Source organism: Lissotriton helveticus, chromosome 2_1 (genome assembly GCF_964261635.1).
Source record: "Lissotriton helveticus chromosome 2_1, aLisHel1.1, whole genome shotgun sequence".
In the NCBI taxonomy this organism is placed as follows: domain Eukaryota; kingdom Metazoa; phylum Chordata; class Amphibia; order Caudata; family Salamandridae; genus Lissotriton; species Lissotriton helveticus.
In genome coordinates, this window is record NC_136059.1 from 1274536188 (window position 1) to 1274554117 (window position 17930).

At 45.2% G+C, this 17930-nt stretch overlaps 1 protein-coding gene across 2 annotated transcripts in view; it reads left to right on the forward strand.

Annotated features, from left to right (window-relative positions):
- Window positions 1-17930, forward strand: part of UNC5C (unc-5 netrin receptor C) — a 441641-nt gene that overhangs the window by 341131 nt on the left and 82580 nt on the right. For both annotated transcript variants that reach the window (XM_078676216.1, XM_078676217.1), the window contains exon 8: window positions 13642-13698. In XM_078676216.1, coding sequence (XP_078532342.1) covers window positions 13642-13698 — 57 coding nt within the window. The remainder of the gene's footprint in view (window positions 1-13641; window positions 13699-17930) is intronic.

Sequence of the window (17930 nt, forward strand, 5' to 3'; positions counted from 1 at the left end):
AATTTCCTTCTCCTTGGCTAAAAGCAAACAGTTCACTTGTGTAGCTTCAACAGATCCAGTCCTAACAGGTGAAGTGAGTTTGGCTGAGTATAGGAATTATGTACATGCTAGCATTTTTGTTGGGCCATATTAATGTACGATCATTATTTTAGCTGACCGCTTCTGGAAACAATGTTTTTGCAGTCTTTGTCTAAACAACTTCTCCTCCCCTATGATGTATCCTTCGGTACACTGTGTGTGGTACAGTTTTGAAGAAAATGTATCATTTTGATATTGCCGGCTGAGCCAACGCACTCACGGTATGGTTATTGCGGAAGGCGCTCTTTTCATACTTGACAGCGATGAACCGGCTATGCAGAATGATGGCCACTGATCTACACAACTTTGATGGAGAAGAATTGAAGGTGTGAGGACGGGCGGTATTGGATACACAGAACTAGAACAGCCATTTCCATTGCTCAGTAAAGCTCTGTCAAAAGTAGTTTTGATTGGCATGTCAACTGCGGCTCTAGGATTCAGGCCCCTCGCTTCCATCTCCCCTTCTCCTCATGGGAGATCCCGATATGAAGCTTCCCTTGATTGACTGCAGTGCTGCCTTGGAGTCACTGTTGTGTGAAACAGAGGATTTCTGCATGGCAGATTGTTATGGGTCCTTTGATATCAGAGAATGATGTAGCAAGGGTGCCACTGGGCCAAAGGCAGGCAAGGAACAAGCATTAGCAAGGCTAAACGGTCTGGCCGCATGAGCATTCACAAACTATATTTTCCAGCGTTACATGCACAAATGCTATTGGATTAACACCTGTCCTACTGGCTTCGCCAAAGCTGGAAAAAATCTGTAAAAATACTTTCGTTATGTATATCATATAGTGGATAAGGAATTGAATAGAACAAAATGTTGATGGTTGAATGTCATTTTAAGGCGCAAGTTAGTCTACCAGACATTCCAATCGAAGCACTTTCTGGATGGTAGAATCATACATCAACCAAATAGCCAATAGTATGACATAAGAAAGGAATAATCCGGTGGGTGGGCTTTAAGCCCACTTTATGTATATTTTAAAGCATTCATAACAGTGGATCATGCAAACAGCTGCACTATTGTGCCAGATCTATAAATGTATCCCTGCCGTCCACTAAGTGTTTAATGCAGCCATAGTTTGGTTTAGTTGACTTCCCTGGGCCCTGGCGCCATCTGTATCTACTGCACTAAAAGGTAGCAATACAAAAAACAATTGGAACATGTGAGCATTCCTCTGTGCACTCTGCAGAGAGGCTAAGGATTGGATGAGCAAGTATTTGGGAAAAGTTTTTGAGCTGCTAACCTGCACTGTGAGAAACTCCCACCACCTCCATCATCAACTCCAGCACTCTCAATGGAGGCCTTTATACACACTCACAACCTGAGCTCTCCGTTACACAGAAGGGCAACTCAGCTCACAGTACACACTAGACACAAATGATATGTTTGATGAACACTACAGAAACACAACATCCTGGAAAAACCAAATACTGTTATGGAATGCAACATGTGACTTGAAAATGGACTGTAGAGCTGATGTGGCCAACCTTGAAGTTAATTACAGTTACTTATTGTTGCAAAATGTATTGGTGTTTTTTGCCTGTGAAGTTAAGGACATCAATATATGGCTCAATAGGTACCCTTTTCAGTCACTTCTTACTTACTGCCGGGTCTGATAGTTACAGAGCCCTGCCCTATTTAAAGCCCTTCCCACTGCCGTGAGATTCTCAAGAACCATTCCCAAGGGGTTGACTCATATCGGTTGTGATGTGCTTGTGAATGTGTAGGACTTGTTGTCTGTAGGGCCACTTGTATGTATTCATACATCTAAGCAGCATACTCTGTTAAAGGGGAGTGTAGGTTTGTGGGATGGGGCTTTTCATAGGACAGTGATGTAGCAGCAAGATTCATGCCAAAGTGTTGGGGGACAGATCCAGTAGGTGCAGAGGCGGTGCATGTGATGCAGGATTTTTTGTAGCGTAAAGCGCCCTCTAATTGGCAGTGACCCATGCAATGGAAGTCAGTGTGAAGAAGATGGTCCAGCTAGGAATGTGGTTGCAGAGAATGGTCTGGATATGGAAAAGTCTATAATGCGAGTGGAGTGAACGTGAGTGGTCTGACAGGCAGTCCCGGACTGGTCATAGAGGGCACTGAGCAATCTCCCGGTGCGCCGCACAGGTGGGGGCTGGTTTTGGGCCCCTGGGGGCAGTTTTTGTTACAGGGCCGTTTTTGCAGCATAGCTGCTAAATCGGCCCTGTACCAAAATCGGCTGAAAACCGGCCCTGGCAAAGAGCTCGGCGGCACATCCAACCCCCCCCCCCCACCCCGAGTGGGAGGCAAGCATTTTGCCAGGGCCGGTTGTGGTTCCCAGTCCGGCCTTGCTGACAGGCAAAATGATAGTCTCCCATATGGTCCAGTTGGGTCTTGATAGCAGTGATTCAGTTTCAGGGCTGAGTTTAGCCCTGTTGACGCCCAGTGCAACATTCTTTTTTTGCACCGTCTCCCCGCCCCCTCCGATGACCTCCTCCTTGGGTTTCCTCACTAGCACCAGGCAAAAGTGCCCCTCATCCCTCTTTGGCCCATCTCTCAAACACATTCCATTTTTTTTTAAGGAAGGTAAAGGCTGTCTTTACTAATCCACTCAGCTATTCACGTAAAATAAAGATCTGATCTTTGCAGCAGGTGTATTAACTCTCTGCTCACTTTATGGCGAGTCAAAACTGCCGCTAGACAAAACTCAGATCTCACTCTAGCAGGAACATTAATCTCAAGAGTTATCTTGACATTTTTATTGCTGCCTGAAAGCTGGAAGCACAAGGTACTCTGCCCGGGGTGCTTTTAAATCAGAAGTTTATTGCTAAACACAGCCCCCCCCCTTTCCAGGTCAGCGCCCAGTGCGGCTGCACCGGTCACACCCCCCTAAAGCCGACCCAGTTCAGTTGGAAGATGGTGAGGGTGTGAAATGAGCTGACTAGGGGTGACTTTAGTGGAGAATCTTCTTGCTGTGGTGAGAAATGCCCTGACTAGAGACTGGTTGTGAAGGGGCTTGTCTCAATAAGATGGGGCAGAACGGGAATGGGCTAAATGGGAAAGGCGCTAGAGCACGTTTGGTCCCAGTATCAATCTATCCCTGGTCTAGTATATATGTCACTGTGTCCTAGCCCATTTCTCCTGCTTGTTTTACTAGGGAATTCACTGTTCACGTGTTTTCCCGCCCCATTGTGTGTTTCTGTTTCTAGGCAGTACGTGTCTCATGTGTATCTTAATGCACGTGTGAGTGCGATTGTCGGTGCCTGACCCAGGGTGGGGCGTGGTGAGAAATGCACCTCCCACCTCATTCCATATGTACCTAAACGTGACATTGTAGTTAGTGTTTGTAAGCTGTTGCTACAAACTAGGCCAACATTCTAGTCGGGCGGTCCAACGCCATGCGCTCCTAAAACTGCATCCCGGACATGCAGTCCTCATAATCAGTGGCGTAGCAAGGTCAGATGGTACCCGCTGCGGAAAATTTCTTGTCACCCCCTGTTTGGGAAATGGCAAAAATATATGTTTAAAACACATATTTTTGCCTTTTTGTCACCTCCCTCAGTGATGACACGAGGGGTGGCCCGCACGACACTCCCCTTCCTACGCCCCTGCGCATAATACCAAATTTTCAAATAAATACTTTGGCTGAGAGATTCACTGGCTTCAAAGCATGCAGCTTCTTTTTCCATAATTTTTTTTTATATACTTTATATGAAAACTCACTTAACAACAAGACGTCCAAGGAAATGTTCGATTGAATTAGTCCGGCGTCAGTGCATTCCCCCAACCCCAAGTCTATTATTCAGTCCGCTACAGTAGAATCAATGGGGGCTCTAATCAGGTTCCATATTCCAGCAGCGATCGGCAGTCTGGCCCGCTATTGATTCCGGCAGGGAGAGAACCCGTGGCGCCCTCTCGCAGCCTTGTAATTACAGTGTTTTACACCCAGGGATGTCGGTTCTGCTCGCCGCTTGCTGCTCGCCGCAGCCTCCCCGCTGCAGCGCCCCTGTCACAGTTTATGCAGACTGATTCACTGGCTGGCACGCACTGCTTTTCAGAGAGTTCATCATTTTTCCAAAGCAGGAGGGAATGAATAGTCATAGCTTCAAGGGCTTCAGCAGCGAGGGGAGCCCGGGCTGAAGGCAATGCAGCACAAAGAGGCTTATAGGCGTGCTGGGCCTCCCAGTCAGAAGACAGGAGAAGACTGCTGTGTGTGACGTCGTCCCGGAAATGCCCTATGCTCCTTTTACTCAAGGCCTACACTTTGGGAGGGCATAAAAGGCAAACACAGGATCAATGCCAGGGTTTCCAGTTAAACACTTGCTTTGTACACGAGTTGCATTTAGATTCATTCTATCATATGCAATTTTTTTGTATATGGCTGGCCTGAAAAATGCAAATAATCTTGAGTTCCTGGATCCACCCTGGGGCCTCATTTATGAGAAATGACGCATCGCTGCGTGAAAGCTGCGATGCGTGACTTCTGAGTGCGCACTCCTTGCGAAATACCGGATGCGTCATATTTAATGAATGACACATCATGGCGCAAGGAGTTACAGATACGTCAATATTTCTCAGTGGCGTAACAAACCTTGAGGGGGCCCCCCTGCAGGGTAGGTAAAGGGGCCCCCTCCGGACTCAATCTAGAGCTCCCCAGCAGAAGTGCGGTGCTGACGGGGCCCCCTGGAGGGTGAGGGCCCCCCCGCACTGCGGGGGCTGCAGGGGCCTGTTTTATGCCCCTGGTATTTCTGACGTATCTGTAAGCGCAAAAGTGACGCATTGCTGGAGTGTGTCACAAAAGTGACGCAATTCCAGCAATGCATCCTTTCACATGGGGGCAAGCCCCATGTGAAAGGGCCTGGGTTAGTCTTGCGACTGCTGTGAGGCAGGCGCAAGATTTTGACGCAAAAGCGTCCTAGAAGTGAGGCAGTGAAATCTCATAGATTTCACTGCGTCACTTCTACCAGGCTTTTTGCGGTGTAACGCCTCCCCTGCATACATTATACCTGACGCTGGTATAATGTAGCGCAGGGGTTTACAAAGTGACGCATCTGCTTAGATGCGTAACTTTGTAAATAGTGCGCAACAGGAGGCATGTTTTACGCCGCCGATGCGTCACAAAAAGTGACGCATCAGTAGCGCAAAACTCACGCTAGGCCTCAAAAATGAGGCCCCTGGAGTTTTGATTGTTTCAAGTACACACAAGGTTGCCTGATCTGTCTGATTTCAGCAAAAGGTCAGTGGCAGCCGGTTTCATAAATGCTGCCTGAATGAATCATGCTTATAGATGGGCTGTATAATGGTGTTCAACCTGTGACTTCAAATGTCCCTCTGCTGGAAAGTGGCTGCCTAGTTTCCCAGGCCCACACATCATGTATCCTGTTGCGCCAGTCCAGTTTTTTTCCTTTGAATTGTGGGACTAGTAGGCTTCTTTTATAATGGAATAAACAAGACTACTAGTCCTAGAATGTAAAGAAAAAAACTGGGCTGCAGCAACACATCATTCTAGGACCTGGGAAACTTGGCAGGGGCACAGCCGAGAACAGACAGTTACACGTGTGTGCACACATACACACGTTTTCATTTCAAGTATGTGCATTTGATTTGCATGTCTGGACATCTGAGGCTATACTTTGGCATTTTTAATTAGCCGTACTTTGCTGTTCTGGGCATCTGATACTGATGCTTTGTATGAGAACTCGAGGCTTTTTATGCACTTTTGTGGTTGTGGCTTGGCAGTGGATTGTGTAACTCGGCCCTTGGGGTTGTGCGTGTGTATTTCGATTGATGCTTAAAGATATGGTGGTTTTCCTTGTGAATCTGAGATGGTACTTGAGCATCTGAACTTTTTCTTTGGCCTTTGGCGGTAATGCCAGACGCTGGAGAAGGTATTGGGTATTTCAGGTCGTGTGTAGGCATTGCGGGTTTTAGGTAATACCTCTTCGTCTGGGAGTCTGTCTGAGCATATAGAAGTATTGCTCTCATGTAGAGCTGTACTGACTGTTACTGTAACCCAGTTGTTCTCTCAATGACTCCTATAAACGAAATTATGGATACGCCCTTTTATCAGGCGCGTAAGTGCGGTGGGGCAGCGGCAGGGCGGTTTGGGGGGGGGAGTCGACAGACAACGTTATAGGTAAAATTAAATAAAAAATAAATAAGACCACTTACCTTGCGCTCACCGCATCGCCAACTCGGAGAGCACAAGGTAAGTGGTTTTATTTATTTTTTAATTTAATTTGACCTATCCCCTCATTTGTCGAAGTTCCCAGCCACACCACCCCGCCTCACCGCTCTTACCTGTGCCGGCCACGCCCGCCTTTTATAGGAAGTCACATAAAGTTGGATTTAAATTGATTCGGACAGCTGTACCATAAAGGTTGTTTAAATTCAAAGAGGGGGTGAACACGCTGGCATCGTATGCAGTATTTGCATTCCTCGTGAGGGAGCTTGCACCAAGACAACATTTGTGGACTTTAATGAGAAGATGTATTAAGATGAACCTGCCGTGCGTTCACGGTTGTTTATCTCTCCGAGTCTGCAGCTGACCCGCGGCCGCACTCTTCAGGTCAATCATGATGAAGGTATCTCAAGCCAGTCTCTACACAAAGGTTCACATTGTTCCAGAGCGAGGCTTTCACAACTGCTGCTAATGATGTCAAAGGTCAGGTCGGATGTGATCCAGCCGAGAGATAATTTTATGTCAAGGCTGGAGGCTCCTGTTAGGTTGTCTTTCTTGCTGTTTAATTACATAGCAGGCAGGATAACAATATAAAAGAACATCCGTAAAAAAAAAAACTGCAGTGCCCAGCACACCATGTTGCTTGGCTAGTAATAGAGACAACACATGCGTTTAATCATGAGGTTATGTATAGACCCCTCAAAGTCCACCATTCACTCTTTCTTGCTGATCTCAGTCAGAAATGTTCACAGTCTTCACTTAAACGTATTATACTGAGCTAGGTTGCCCTAATACCGCTTGTATTGTGAAATTTAATTGGGGATCTGGTTTCCCAAACACTCATTAAAAATAAAAAAAATAAAAGAATACAAGTAGCACTTTCTGACTCCAGTCACTAGATGGCGGGATATATGCACAGTATGTGAATCTTGAAGAGTCTAGCTGCAAAACTACTGTTGCAGGTAAGTAACTTGTTTTTTGCCTCATTTTATGTTATGTTGATATTATCCTGGTGCTGAGCAGATGTGAGTCCAGCCTTACCTAAGGTAGAAGAGGAACTATTAGTCAGGTCTTCAGCTTCTTGGGAGTGGAAGAACTGGGGAGTAGGCTGTAGTAGAAAATGGCAGGTCATTCTAGGCTTTGGGAGTGATGTAGGAAAAAGCCTACATATAGATAAAAAGAATGGCAAAATTCCCTAAGGAAAATAAAGTTTCCATCTCCCATCTTCAAATCTGTGATATGCCAGGGGAGGCATTGCCTGAGTCCTCCTTGCTTTACCATCCATTATTGCCAGATTGAGTAATAATTAGAAGAATATTCATGCCAAAATCAGATGTCCTCTGGACAAAATAAACAGGAAATAAATGAGGTCTGAGTGCCCACGACCTATAGTTGCAGAACATATTTTAACCTCTCTTGTTGCTTACTTTCTTCACCAACCATGAGAAGAAAGTGAATAAGGGAACTGACAGCGCCTACTCGGCCTGTCACAATAAATTACTGGCGAGTATTAGGCCTATTAAAAAAGGTATCATGACAATTGATCTAGCGTAACTATCCAGGTGGATGCAACCGGTTATTTGGCTGATAAGTAACGCAAACACTGCAGTTACTGCAGAAAGGCATTAAGGGTTGCTGCTTAACTGGATCCCAAACTCACAGAGCTATTTTTTCCTGGAGGATGGACCCACCACAAAAGATCAGCTATTTGGTAATAATTTTATTTAAAAATATCCATATACAGCAATACTCTGAGCTCTGTAGATAAAGCTCAGCTGTCTCTCAGAAATATGGCGTATTTCTGCAGTTTCCCTTTCACGCAATACAGTGCAGCTACTTTGCTTGCCCCCCTGCATTGCGTGAAAAATGTGTTAATCTCCAGGTAGTTATCTAAAAAAGGCTGCAAGCTGAAAAAACAACAAGAATTAATATGCGCGGCAGCTAGTTCTTTCTCTATTTCTTAAAATTGAATTCTGTTTAGATGCCACATACTGAAAATGTGAATGATGAAAGATGCTTGTTATATCTCTTTAATTCAAAGACGGGCAAATGTACAATTTTACTTTAAGTGGGTAAATTATCCACGTGCTGGATCCACTCTAAATTAATGCTGTCCCCCTTTATGGGGAAAAATATTCATAGGCAGGAAATGGATAGTCAATAACACTTACGACTCATAAATCTGTTCGGAAACAGGCCAAAAAAGAAGCACTGACGCTGTGATTTTGAGACTAGGAAGTCCAAGTGTTCTGAATCGATCTTTGCAACTTGCTTTTATGGAGCCAGCATACTGGACTTCAGCAATTTGTAGGTTTATTAGTGTTTGTTCAGAAATCGGCAGACACACTGTGGCTCACAGTCAACTATAGATGTAGTAATTCAACATCTCAACCTGGCGAGGATGAAATGTACAGAGAGAAGAGGAATTCAAAACTTCTGGAGGTAAAATGCACATGTTGCTAATAGCCATGTCTCCTTGAAAGTGCCTGCTGCTGTTTATGAACATTTTAGAGTAAGGAAAGAGTGGGATAACAGTAAAAGCAATGCTCAAAGCAATCCCCTCTTGGGACCTGCCAACCTCGGCCAGGAGAAGAAAACGCAACCCACATCATACAGGACAGCAACATCTTCCCATCCCACATAGAACACCTCAAAGTTTCCAAGCACTGCCGGCCAAGCAGCATTATCCCATATACTCCTAGAAGGCTCTGAGTTGCTATGCAAAAATATATTTTGATCCCATTATATGATGTACCTAGGCAGGGGGGCATATTAGATATTATGAACCACAGGGAAGTAGACTCAGATTCATGAGAACTGGAATCAGAGTTGTGACCTGGTGAAGTAGTTCAGAAACATTCAGGCCTATTATTGGGCAGGTTGCCCTCTCGACAGCATGTATTATACGGACATAGCCAGTAAGCCCAAGACGTTCTACCAGGAGGCTGCATTCACACCTGTGCTCCCCGGTGAGTCGCCACTGACAAGCGCTGATAGTCCCAACAGTACATAGGCTGCGGACCACAAGCTGGTAAGAAACTCTACACTCCTCCAGCTTGCCTCCCTCAACCAACCTTACTGGGCACCAACAATCTTTGCAGTGGCTTCAGTAGACTGCAGTAAACACAATACCATTTGTTCCTCTTGCCTCTCCCCTTGGATCACTCAAGTCACTCAACACTTCCTGGACTGTTCCCTTCCTCTCACTATGGAGATCAACCATTCGGTTCTACCCACAATCGGCTCCGCTGGACTCGGTATCGACATGCAGCTTTGCATGCGGGCCAAAGATAGTCTCACTCAGTTACTTCGCAGTAGTTGGACCCAAAGTTTACTTAACAAATGGGCATCCAATTGTCCACTAGCCATGCAAATGCCCTGGCCTCAGCAGAAGGCATGTGAGTTTATGCTTGGTGAGTGAATGTGTATCTGATCAGGAGCACCGTAGAAGCATGGCCATGTTTAGACCATTTGGCCCAGTCACACGGCAGCCACTTTTCAGCATTGTATGTAGCAGATGTTAATATTAAGCAGTTTACCGACCTCAGAATGATGGAACGCTGAGTAGGCCTTGCAAGTTTTGAACTTGGGACGAGCGCCTAGATATGAGGGCTTAACAACTGGGGAACTACGTTCGAATCAGCCTCAGGTGAACATCTTACCATTCTGGGCAAATCACTCAGCCTAAAGAACGCATAATGTAATCTCGTGCTCTTGTAAAGCGCACTTATGCCCTTGGGCCAAGTTTGCACTAGATGCACCTGCAAAAAAATGCAAAAAGCACTTGTGAATGGAAACTACCACTTCTTTTAGCGATGGTTGTTTAACTCACTGAAACCTCCTGGCGCCTCTGGAGTGATGTTTGTCTAGCTAGAGATGGTGTTTTACTGTTCTACTTTAAGGACTCAGAACGTACTGGAATCACACATGGCACCTGTAGTCACAGCCAAGGGATTGGGCTAGACGTCACGAGACTTTCTTAGCCTGCCGCCAAACCCGACATGACTGAATCTTCAGGCGCACACATTTCATCTGTCCACCAGGAGAGAAGAAGATCGTTTGTGGGAGCTCATAGACGTCAAAATGCCTAGGAAGCAGTGAGTAATTGGGCAAGGGAAGCAAGGTAAATGATGGCGAATGGCTTCTTGGATGTCTCATGCCAGATCTGACCTTTGACATCATTAGTGCAGCCATGAAAGCCTTTCTGTCGAGTGACAGGACCTTTTTGTAATGAGACGCACTCCAGACATGTTCATCATGACTCACTTTCAGGGGCTGCGGGACTTTTATTTTTCGACAACATAAAATATTATGCACTTGGGGACATTAATTACAGCCTCCCGCAGGCTTTCGGGCCGGTAGATTCATGGAAAGGACAGGCGAGCCTCGCCTTCACTGGGAGAAGACCACTGTCTCTCGTGACGACAGAAAACCAGCAGGTTTGGTTGTCGCGTGTTTATCCTCTCAACGTTTGGCTTAACAGTTTCTGATCCGCACGCGCCTTTTCACTTCCAAGTCCCTCTTCCCTGTTCATCTTTATGCAGGATGCAGCACAGTGGCGTTCACTAATGGCCATGCAATCTGTCTTAGCTTTACAGCCAATTTGCAGCACAGCCTCCAAGCCTGATTTTACTGATTTAATTAGAGTTTGTTCATTTCGAGCAATTGGCAAAGCAAAAAGAATTTCTCGAGCATAAATCTGCTCCCCCCTTTGGGCGCTGTTTATCACTCGTAAAGTAAGTTTAGATTTTTAAGTACAACAATGATAAAAGCGCACGCCGGCGGCGGTGATTTATTTGTTAATGGAAGCCGTTTGGAGCCCCGCGCACTTGCATGCGCCATCATTGTTAGGTTGCCTTGTTCTCCCATAGGATGAAATATCTAGAGGTATTGTTTACATAAGGCCACAAGCGCTAGGCAATTTCATTTTGTGTCAGAAGCCCAAGGAATTTTGACTTCACTCGTTCAAATATTCCATGGTCTTGTTTAACTGAGATTTATTGCTCCTTCACCATAGCAAATGTGTATACTCATATGTCGACTGACAAAAAAAAAGAAATAAAGTAACATATTTATTGATGCCTTATAGTCAATTCTTCTTGTCTCTATGCCCAGGAGTATAACGAGTACCTCCCTAGATAGAGCTATATAAATCCTTGGCTTAACCAAGCGATGCCAAAGAGGACAATCGGTACTGTGGCGAAAGAGTGTCTAAACGTTTCGGCCCTAAGTCGATAGAGGCCTTCACCAAGACTGTGAAGGTCACTGGTGATGGAGCAGCAAATTATCTGCAAGAGTAAAAAGTCCTCGTAGTTTAAAGAATTAATGTTGGTGAGAAAGCAAGCTAAGGTAAGAAGGTTTGTAAAGTTGTTCCTCGAATACAAAAATTGCATTAATAGTATGGTGGTTGTTAGGCCCATATTTTTAAAGTTTTATTCCTATGAAGTTAAATGAACACTCACCTTTTTATCACTTGAATAGAACATTGGTGTGTTGAGCCGAGCGCTCCTTTGAAAACAATGGAGTCACCGGGCTTCTAATGGACTTTAGAAGCCCGAAGCATCATCATTCTAATTTTTCTTCACAGCAAAAGCTGTGAACAAAGGCCTCAAGAAACCCGAGGAGATTTAAGCCCACTTAGGAACCGTGAGGCCTTTGTTTTACAAATGAGAACATTCTGCACTCTAGGGACGGAATATTCTAATAGCCGTAGAGCCCTACGTAGTGGGCTGTACCGGCTATTAGAACATTGGAATGTTGGTAGCTCCATTGAAAACAATGGAGTGCTCTGGGCTTATAATGGCTGGTATAAGCCTGGAGCTCCAACATTCCAATGTTTCTTTGTTCACAGCTCTGGCTGTGAACAAAGGCTTCAAGGAACCTGAGGGGATTCCAATCCCCTCACGCTCCCAAAAGGTTTTGTTCTTTTTTGTTAGAACATTCTGTCCTCTAGTGACAGAATGTTCTAATAGCCTTATAGCCCTTCGTAGATGGGCTATACCGCTATTAAAGTCCCTCTCCCTTGTTAAAGGCCCTCGCCTTCGGCTCGGGGCCTTTAACGCTGGAGAGGGCCTTTAATAGCCGGTATAGCCCTCTACGGCGGGCTATAAGGCTATATTAAAGGCCTGCTCCCTTATTAAAGGCCTTCGGTCCTTTAACGCTGGAGCGGGCCTTTAATCACTGGTAGAGCCTGCTACGACGGGCTATAAGGCTATATTATGACAAAGAGTTTTGACCAATAAATGACATTGACTTGGATAGAAAGTGGCATCTGTACAAGCACATGGGGACAATAACATTGCTCACAAATAGATGGAATTTAATGGCGACTTTGGAGGGGCAGGACAAGGACTGTTCCTCAAAAATGGAAAATGTGAATGTGTTTTATATACTGCTTTGCTTAGATTTCATTACTTGCTGGGGAGGAGATGGCACATTGCAACTAATTTGGCATTCATATTTGCAATAGTTTCCAGCCACCTGCGGCACACTTCACAATTTACTACATAATCTGTGAGCACTCAGTAGGGTGATGTGTACAGCCTCATAGCTGAGTGAGTGCTAATCTGTTAATCTGTTCTGACACCACACACAGTTAACACTTACACAGTAATTTGTCCTTTTGAGAAAAAATAGACAGTTGTCATATATGAATTATCTTCACTTTCCATTTCCCCCCACTATTTTATGTTCCAATTGTATCCTTGGGGACATTTATGAATTTTGTAGTGATTTACGTGAGGTTCATCAATACCCATCCAATCAGAACCTGCCTCCTTCCCCTAACTTTGCTCCCCTCCACTATTTCTTCCTTCCCCACCCCCTCTATGAAACATCTCTGTGATTCCTATTGGATAAAGGGATTACACTTCAAACAATCCTATCCGCAAAAAAGGCAGAGGATTCCCACCCAGGCTGGACTGTGCAGCCAGTGGTTAACCTTTGACCCCCTAGGAGGCAAGTCCCTTGGGCTGAGAGATCTTCGGCCCGCCTCTGTAATTCAATAAATGAGAGAGGAAAACAGCAGCCAGTCAGGTTGTCGGGGGATTCTCAGCATATGGCGAGGAGAGGCTCTCGGAGCATGCTAACGACCATTGATGTCTGCAATGAAATAGCTCCATTAAGGTTTATGCGCAGTAGAAGAACGAATTCAAGCACTCCGAAGTTAGTGACTCAAGACTTATTTCCGGCCCTGAAAGTCAATCTGTCTAGTTATTCCTCGTCGCCAATGATGTTAGGCCGCCATCATGCAAAAAAAAAAAAAATGTAACTTTTGTGCACGTAAAAGCTGGATATGTCGCAGTATAAGTCATTTCCCCCTGTTAAGTAATCCCTTTTTTATGATTTTCTTTCTGTTGCCCTTCTTTGATTTTGTTCCCAATTTTTGTTAATTTCTTTTCCTTTTAAGGTTTGATTTATCCCATTTCAACCGAGCAGAGAACCCAGAATGAATATGGATTGTCTTGTAAGTTTTGACATTCGGTTTTCATGTCACTGAAAAGAACGAATATATACATGCTAATATTATTCCCCATTCAGATGCACGCTGTTAGGCCCGGCCGCGCATGCATGCCGAATGAGAGGGGACCAGTGTTGTGTGAAGGGATCCTGACACTTCTGGGCAGGGAATATGTTACTTTTTGGACTGCATGCTCAGTTAATTCAGTTCTGCGCTGATTGCTGTCACCTGCTATGCGGGTGCTGCTTGCGATGCTGCCGCCACCATCTCCATAGCACCACCTTCTGATCCAGAAAGCGAGGAGTTGTGTCCGGCAGAGTGTAACAGCAAAGAGCGGGGAAATCTGATAGTCAATATTCCTGTTGAAGAAATCATAATGCCTTACTCTAACAGCAGAATAAAAAAAAAATATGATAGATCTTTCCAAAATATACAATGGCTCTGATTAAATCTTGACCACAAGAGAAGTATCAGTGGCGAATGGTACATGACCCATCCTTTGATGCTGAGCATTAAAAAAAGTGTGACGAAGAACACGTTGTATATTCAAGGAGCTACTATGTAGTGACCCAGTAGAACTCACATCGGGGAGGGAGTTTTGTTTTTTGGGGAGCACAGGCATGGTAAAATGTTATAGCACAGTTCAGAGCATCAACGCAAGTTAAAATAAAACTGTGTAAGTACCCAGGGCCTCATTTATGAAAAGTGAAGCATCGCTGCGTGAAAACAGCGATGCGTCACTTCTCAGTGCGCCCTCCTTGCGACACCAATGATGCGTCATATTTACAGTATGACGCATCATGGCGCAAGGAGTTACAGATACGTCAGTATTTCTGACGTATCTGTATGGCGCAAAAGTGACGCATTGCTGGAGTGTGTCACAAAAGTGACACAACTCCAGCAATGTGTCCTTTCACATGGGGCAAGCCCCATGTGAAAGGGCCTGCGTCAGTCTTACGCCTGCTGTGAGGCAGGCGTAAGAAATTGACGCATTTGTGTCCTAGAAGTGACGCAGTGAAATCTTATAGATTTCACTGCGTCACTTCTATGACCCTTTCTTGTGTCAGACCGCCCCCCCCTGCATACATTATACCTGGCGTAGGTATAATGTAGCGCAGGGGTTTACAAAGTGACGCATCTACCTAGATGCATCACTTTGTAAATATGGTGCAACAAGGCAAATTTTTTACGCTGCTGGTGCGTCACAAAAAGTGACGCACCGGTGGCGTAAAAGTGATGCACGGCCTCATAAATGAGGCTCCCAGTGATTAAACATTTAGGAATGTACTACAGCCGTCCTCCACACACATATTTGTCCAGTCATTGTGACAGTAGTGGCTGCTACTAAGCGAGGCTTGTGGGTTGGCGGAAGCAAAGGAGGGAATACAAAAAATAAAAGCACTCACCTGCATACCACCGGCTGCTGCCTCTCCTCCAACATCTTGTCCGGCAGCAGGAAGCTCCCAGCCGCCCAGAATCCCCTAGCCAATCACGACACTGCCTTACAGCAGCGTTGTGATTGGTCTGGGTGCCGTGGTTTGGCGCTCAGAGAGGGACTGGAGGCTGTGCATGTGCTCAACCCAGGCGGTACAATGCAGCCTGTGGAGAGCGTGCAAAGTACGCATGACGGTTTGGCCAGCCCAAGACATCATGCACACTTAAGGTGCAGCCCCCACTCCTTCTCCCTCAGGGTAGTGCGAGCCCAGCCCAACCCTGCCCTGCCTCACCCTAACCTAACCTGGCTTCAACTGCAAGCTCAGTACCCTCTTGCACCCTCCATCCCTGATTGATGTGAGGCACTTCATCTGTTTAAGGCAGTTTAAGTTGGGGTGGAGACCGGCAGATGAGGCTTGTGAAGAAACTCAAAGGTTCATTTGGTAGCCCTTCTGGATAGGAGGAAAACTGAAGAGAGACACAGAAAAAAGGCACTCGTTTCTCCCTATATGCTTCTGCTGACATAGGATATTATTCACCATGAATGTAAACATCATGTTTGTTTAAGCTCTGAACCAACGTACACCCCAAATTAAAAAACACGCAAACAGAAGGGAAGCCATTAATCCAGCAATCTTGGATTATCCACAGTTCCACAGTCACCAAATAATAATACGCCTTCGCCAAATCAAGAACAAGAGCCATTAAACCATCCACTTTTGAGGGACAACATTTTTTCAGGTGCATTAGGACCAATCCTTTTCTTGTGCATGTGCTTTACACTGTTGTGGTGCCCCTTTACTCTTCTGAGCTTGGTTCAAAATTGAGAAATTCTCACAATTAATAAATGTGGGGGGTTTGTGATGGGGATAGTAGTATGTTGTCATTATAATCTAAAAGCATCCATTTATCCCTTGATCAAACCCACATGCTACATGTGTAACTGCTCATGCTCATACATTACCCGTATGCCATGGTGTGGTGAAGATCAGCAGAAAAGAATCTTAGGTCCTGCCCCATTTTTAGAAGGTCTTTTTAGAGTCATAGCTGTCATAAACCAATTGGATTGTGTCTTTGTTGGTGTGCTTCCACCATACAAAAAAATTACGGGGCATGTATTCCTCCTAATTTCAGGTTGGTGTTCTCTTTCCATGAAGCACTGCTCCTAGTTACTAGTTTAGCTCCCGGTCAGGGTTTAATTTGAGCTCTGCACCGGCACTTAATTCTAACTTAATTGTCAATTGATTTGCATATGGCTGGGTCCAAACTGGAATAGAATGGCGAGCAATAGAACAATGGATTTAGACCCAGATCTCTGTACTGGGGATGAATGTTTGACAATGTTCAGCATTCCGTCTATCATCTTTTTGTGTTGCTACAGTCACCCCAAGTGGGAAGGGTATGCTCACTATGCCATTGGATTCAAGCTAGCCTGGATGTTGAAGTTTATACTCCGAAACCAGTCCCAGGATGCTTGTTTCGGGTCCAGGGAGGACGACCTGGCCTGGCAGGTCGTGCTGGACTGTTCCCATGGGGAGTAGGGTCAAGGCTAATTTGCATGTGGCTGTGTCCAACTGGAATGTCATGAGGAGCAAAAATACTATAGATTTCAGCCCAGATCTCTGTACTGGGGTTGAATGTTTGACAATGTTCAGCATTCTGTCCATCATCTTTTTGTGCTGTTAGGGTTCAGCTCGCCCAACTCCTCTTTTCTGATATTGCTTCCATGCTAAGGCTTAAAATGCAGTATACAAGTCACTCTTGCCTCTTTTAAGTATTCATCCTAAAAGACTATGCAGCCCAATGACCGAGCACCATGCCTGGTGCCTTACTACACTGCCACAGACTTATCGTCAGGCTTGCATTTATGAAGTAACAAGTGAAGGCATAAGGGAGGGCACAGAAGGCAACAGCTCTTGGAGGCTGCTCATCACAAGAATGTAAAATGCTCTGTGAATCGGGCACCATGACAGTGTCTTACATAGCCAAGGACATGCTCCCAGACTGGATTTTACAGTCCTGCTGGACAGGCCCGCCCTTCTTCCTCCCCCCCCTCACTTCCTGCCAGATTCTTGTTTAAAGTGCCTGAGGGGTCACCATGGGCTGAACTTGTGTACTTAGCATTGGCCTATGCCTATGAAATGTTTAATTGCTGTTTTCTTTCATTATTTCTCTTTCATCTATGTTTTCTTGCACAGGGGCGAGAAGAGGGCCTTTTTTAAAACAAATTCAGTGGCTTGGAACCTTATTAAAGAAAACCTTGTAAACCAATTAATAAGGGGCAGGAAACATACCTTATATTACCACATGATGCGTGCATGCGTCTGCATCACGAATAAAACCTCTTTCATCAGGTGCACGCGTAAACTTCACCTAACGTTTTGGGCACGTTTCCTGTGTGGATAATGTGTAGGCCTATTCAGAGAAGAAATGAAAAGGGCACCTTTTTTCAGCACAGCTCAGCAAAGGTCTCTGCAACAGGAGTAAAAAGTGTAGCAAGCAGTGATGCCCCCTGGGCCTTGATGTATATTGGGGAAATGAGCCTGATAAACTTATAGCTAGCAAATACAAGGGTAAGGCAGTCGTAATTGGGGAGCATGCGTACTATGATACCCATCCCCCTGATCGCAATGCTTGCAAATTTAAAAAAAGCATCCAAACAGTGTATTTAAGCCAGAGTAAAATATTTATCAGAAAAAGACTTCACAGGGGCTGGTTAGTGCATTCAGTAGTCGAACTTGGTAGTCAAAAAATCAGTTCATCATGAAATTCACAGTGATTTCTGACAAACAGTGCCTAAGTGA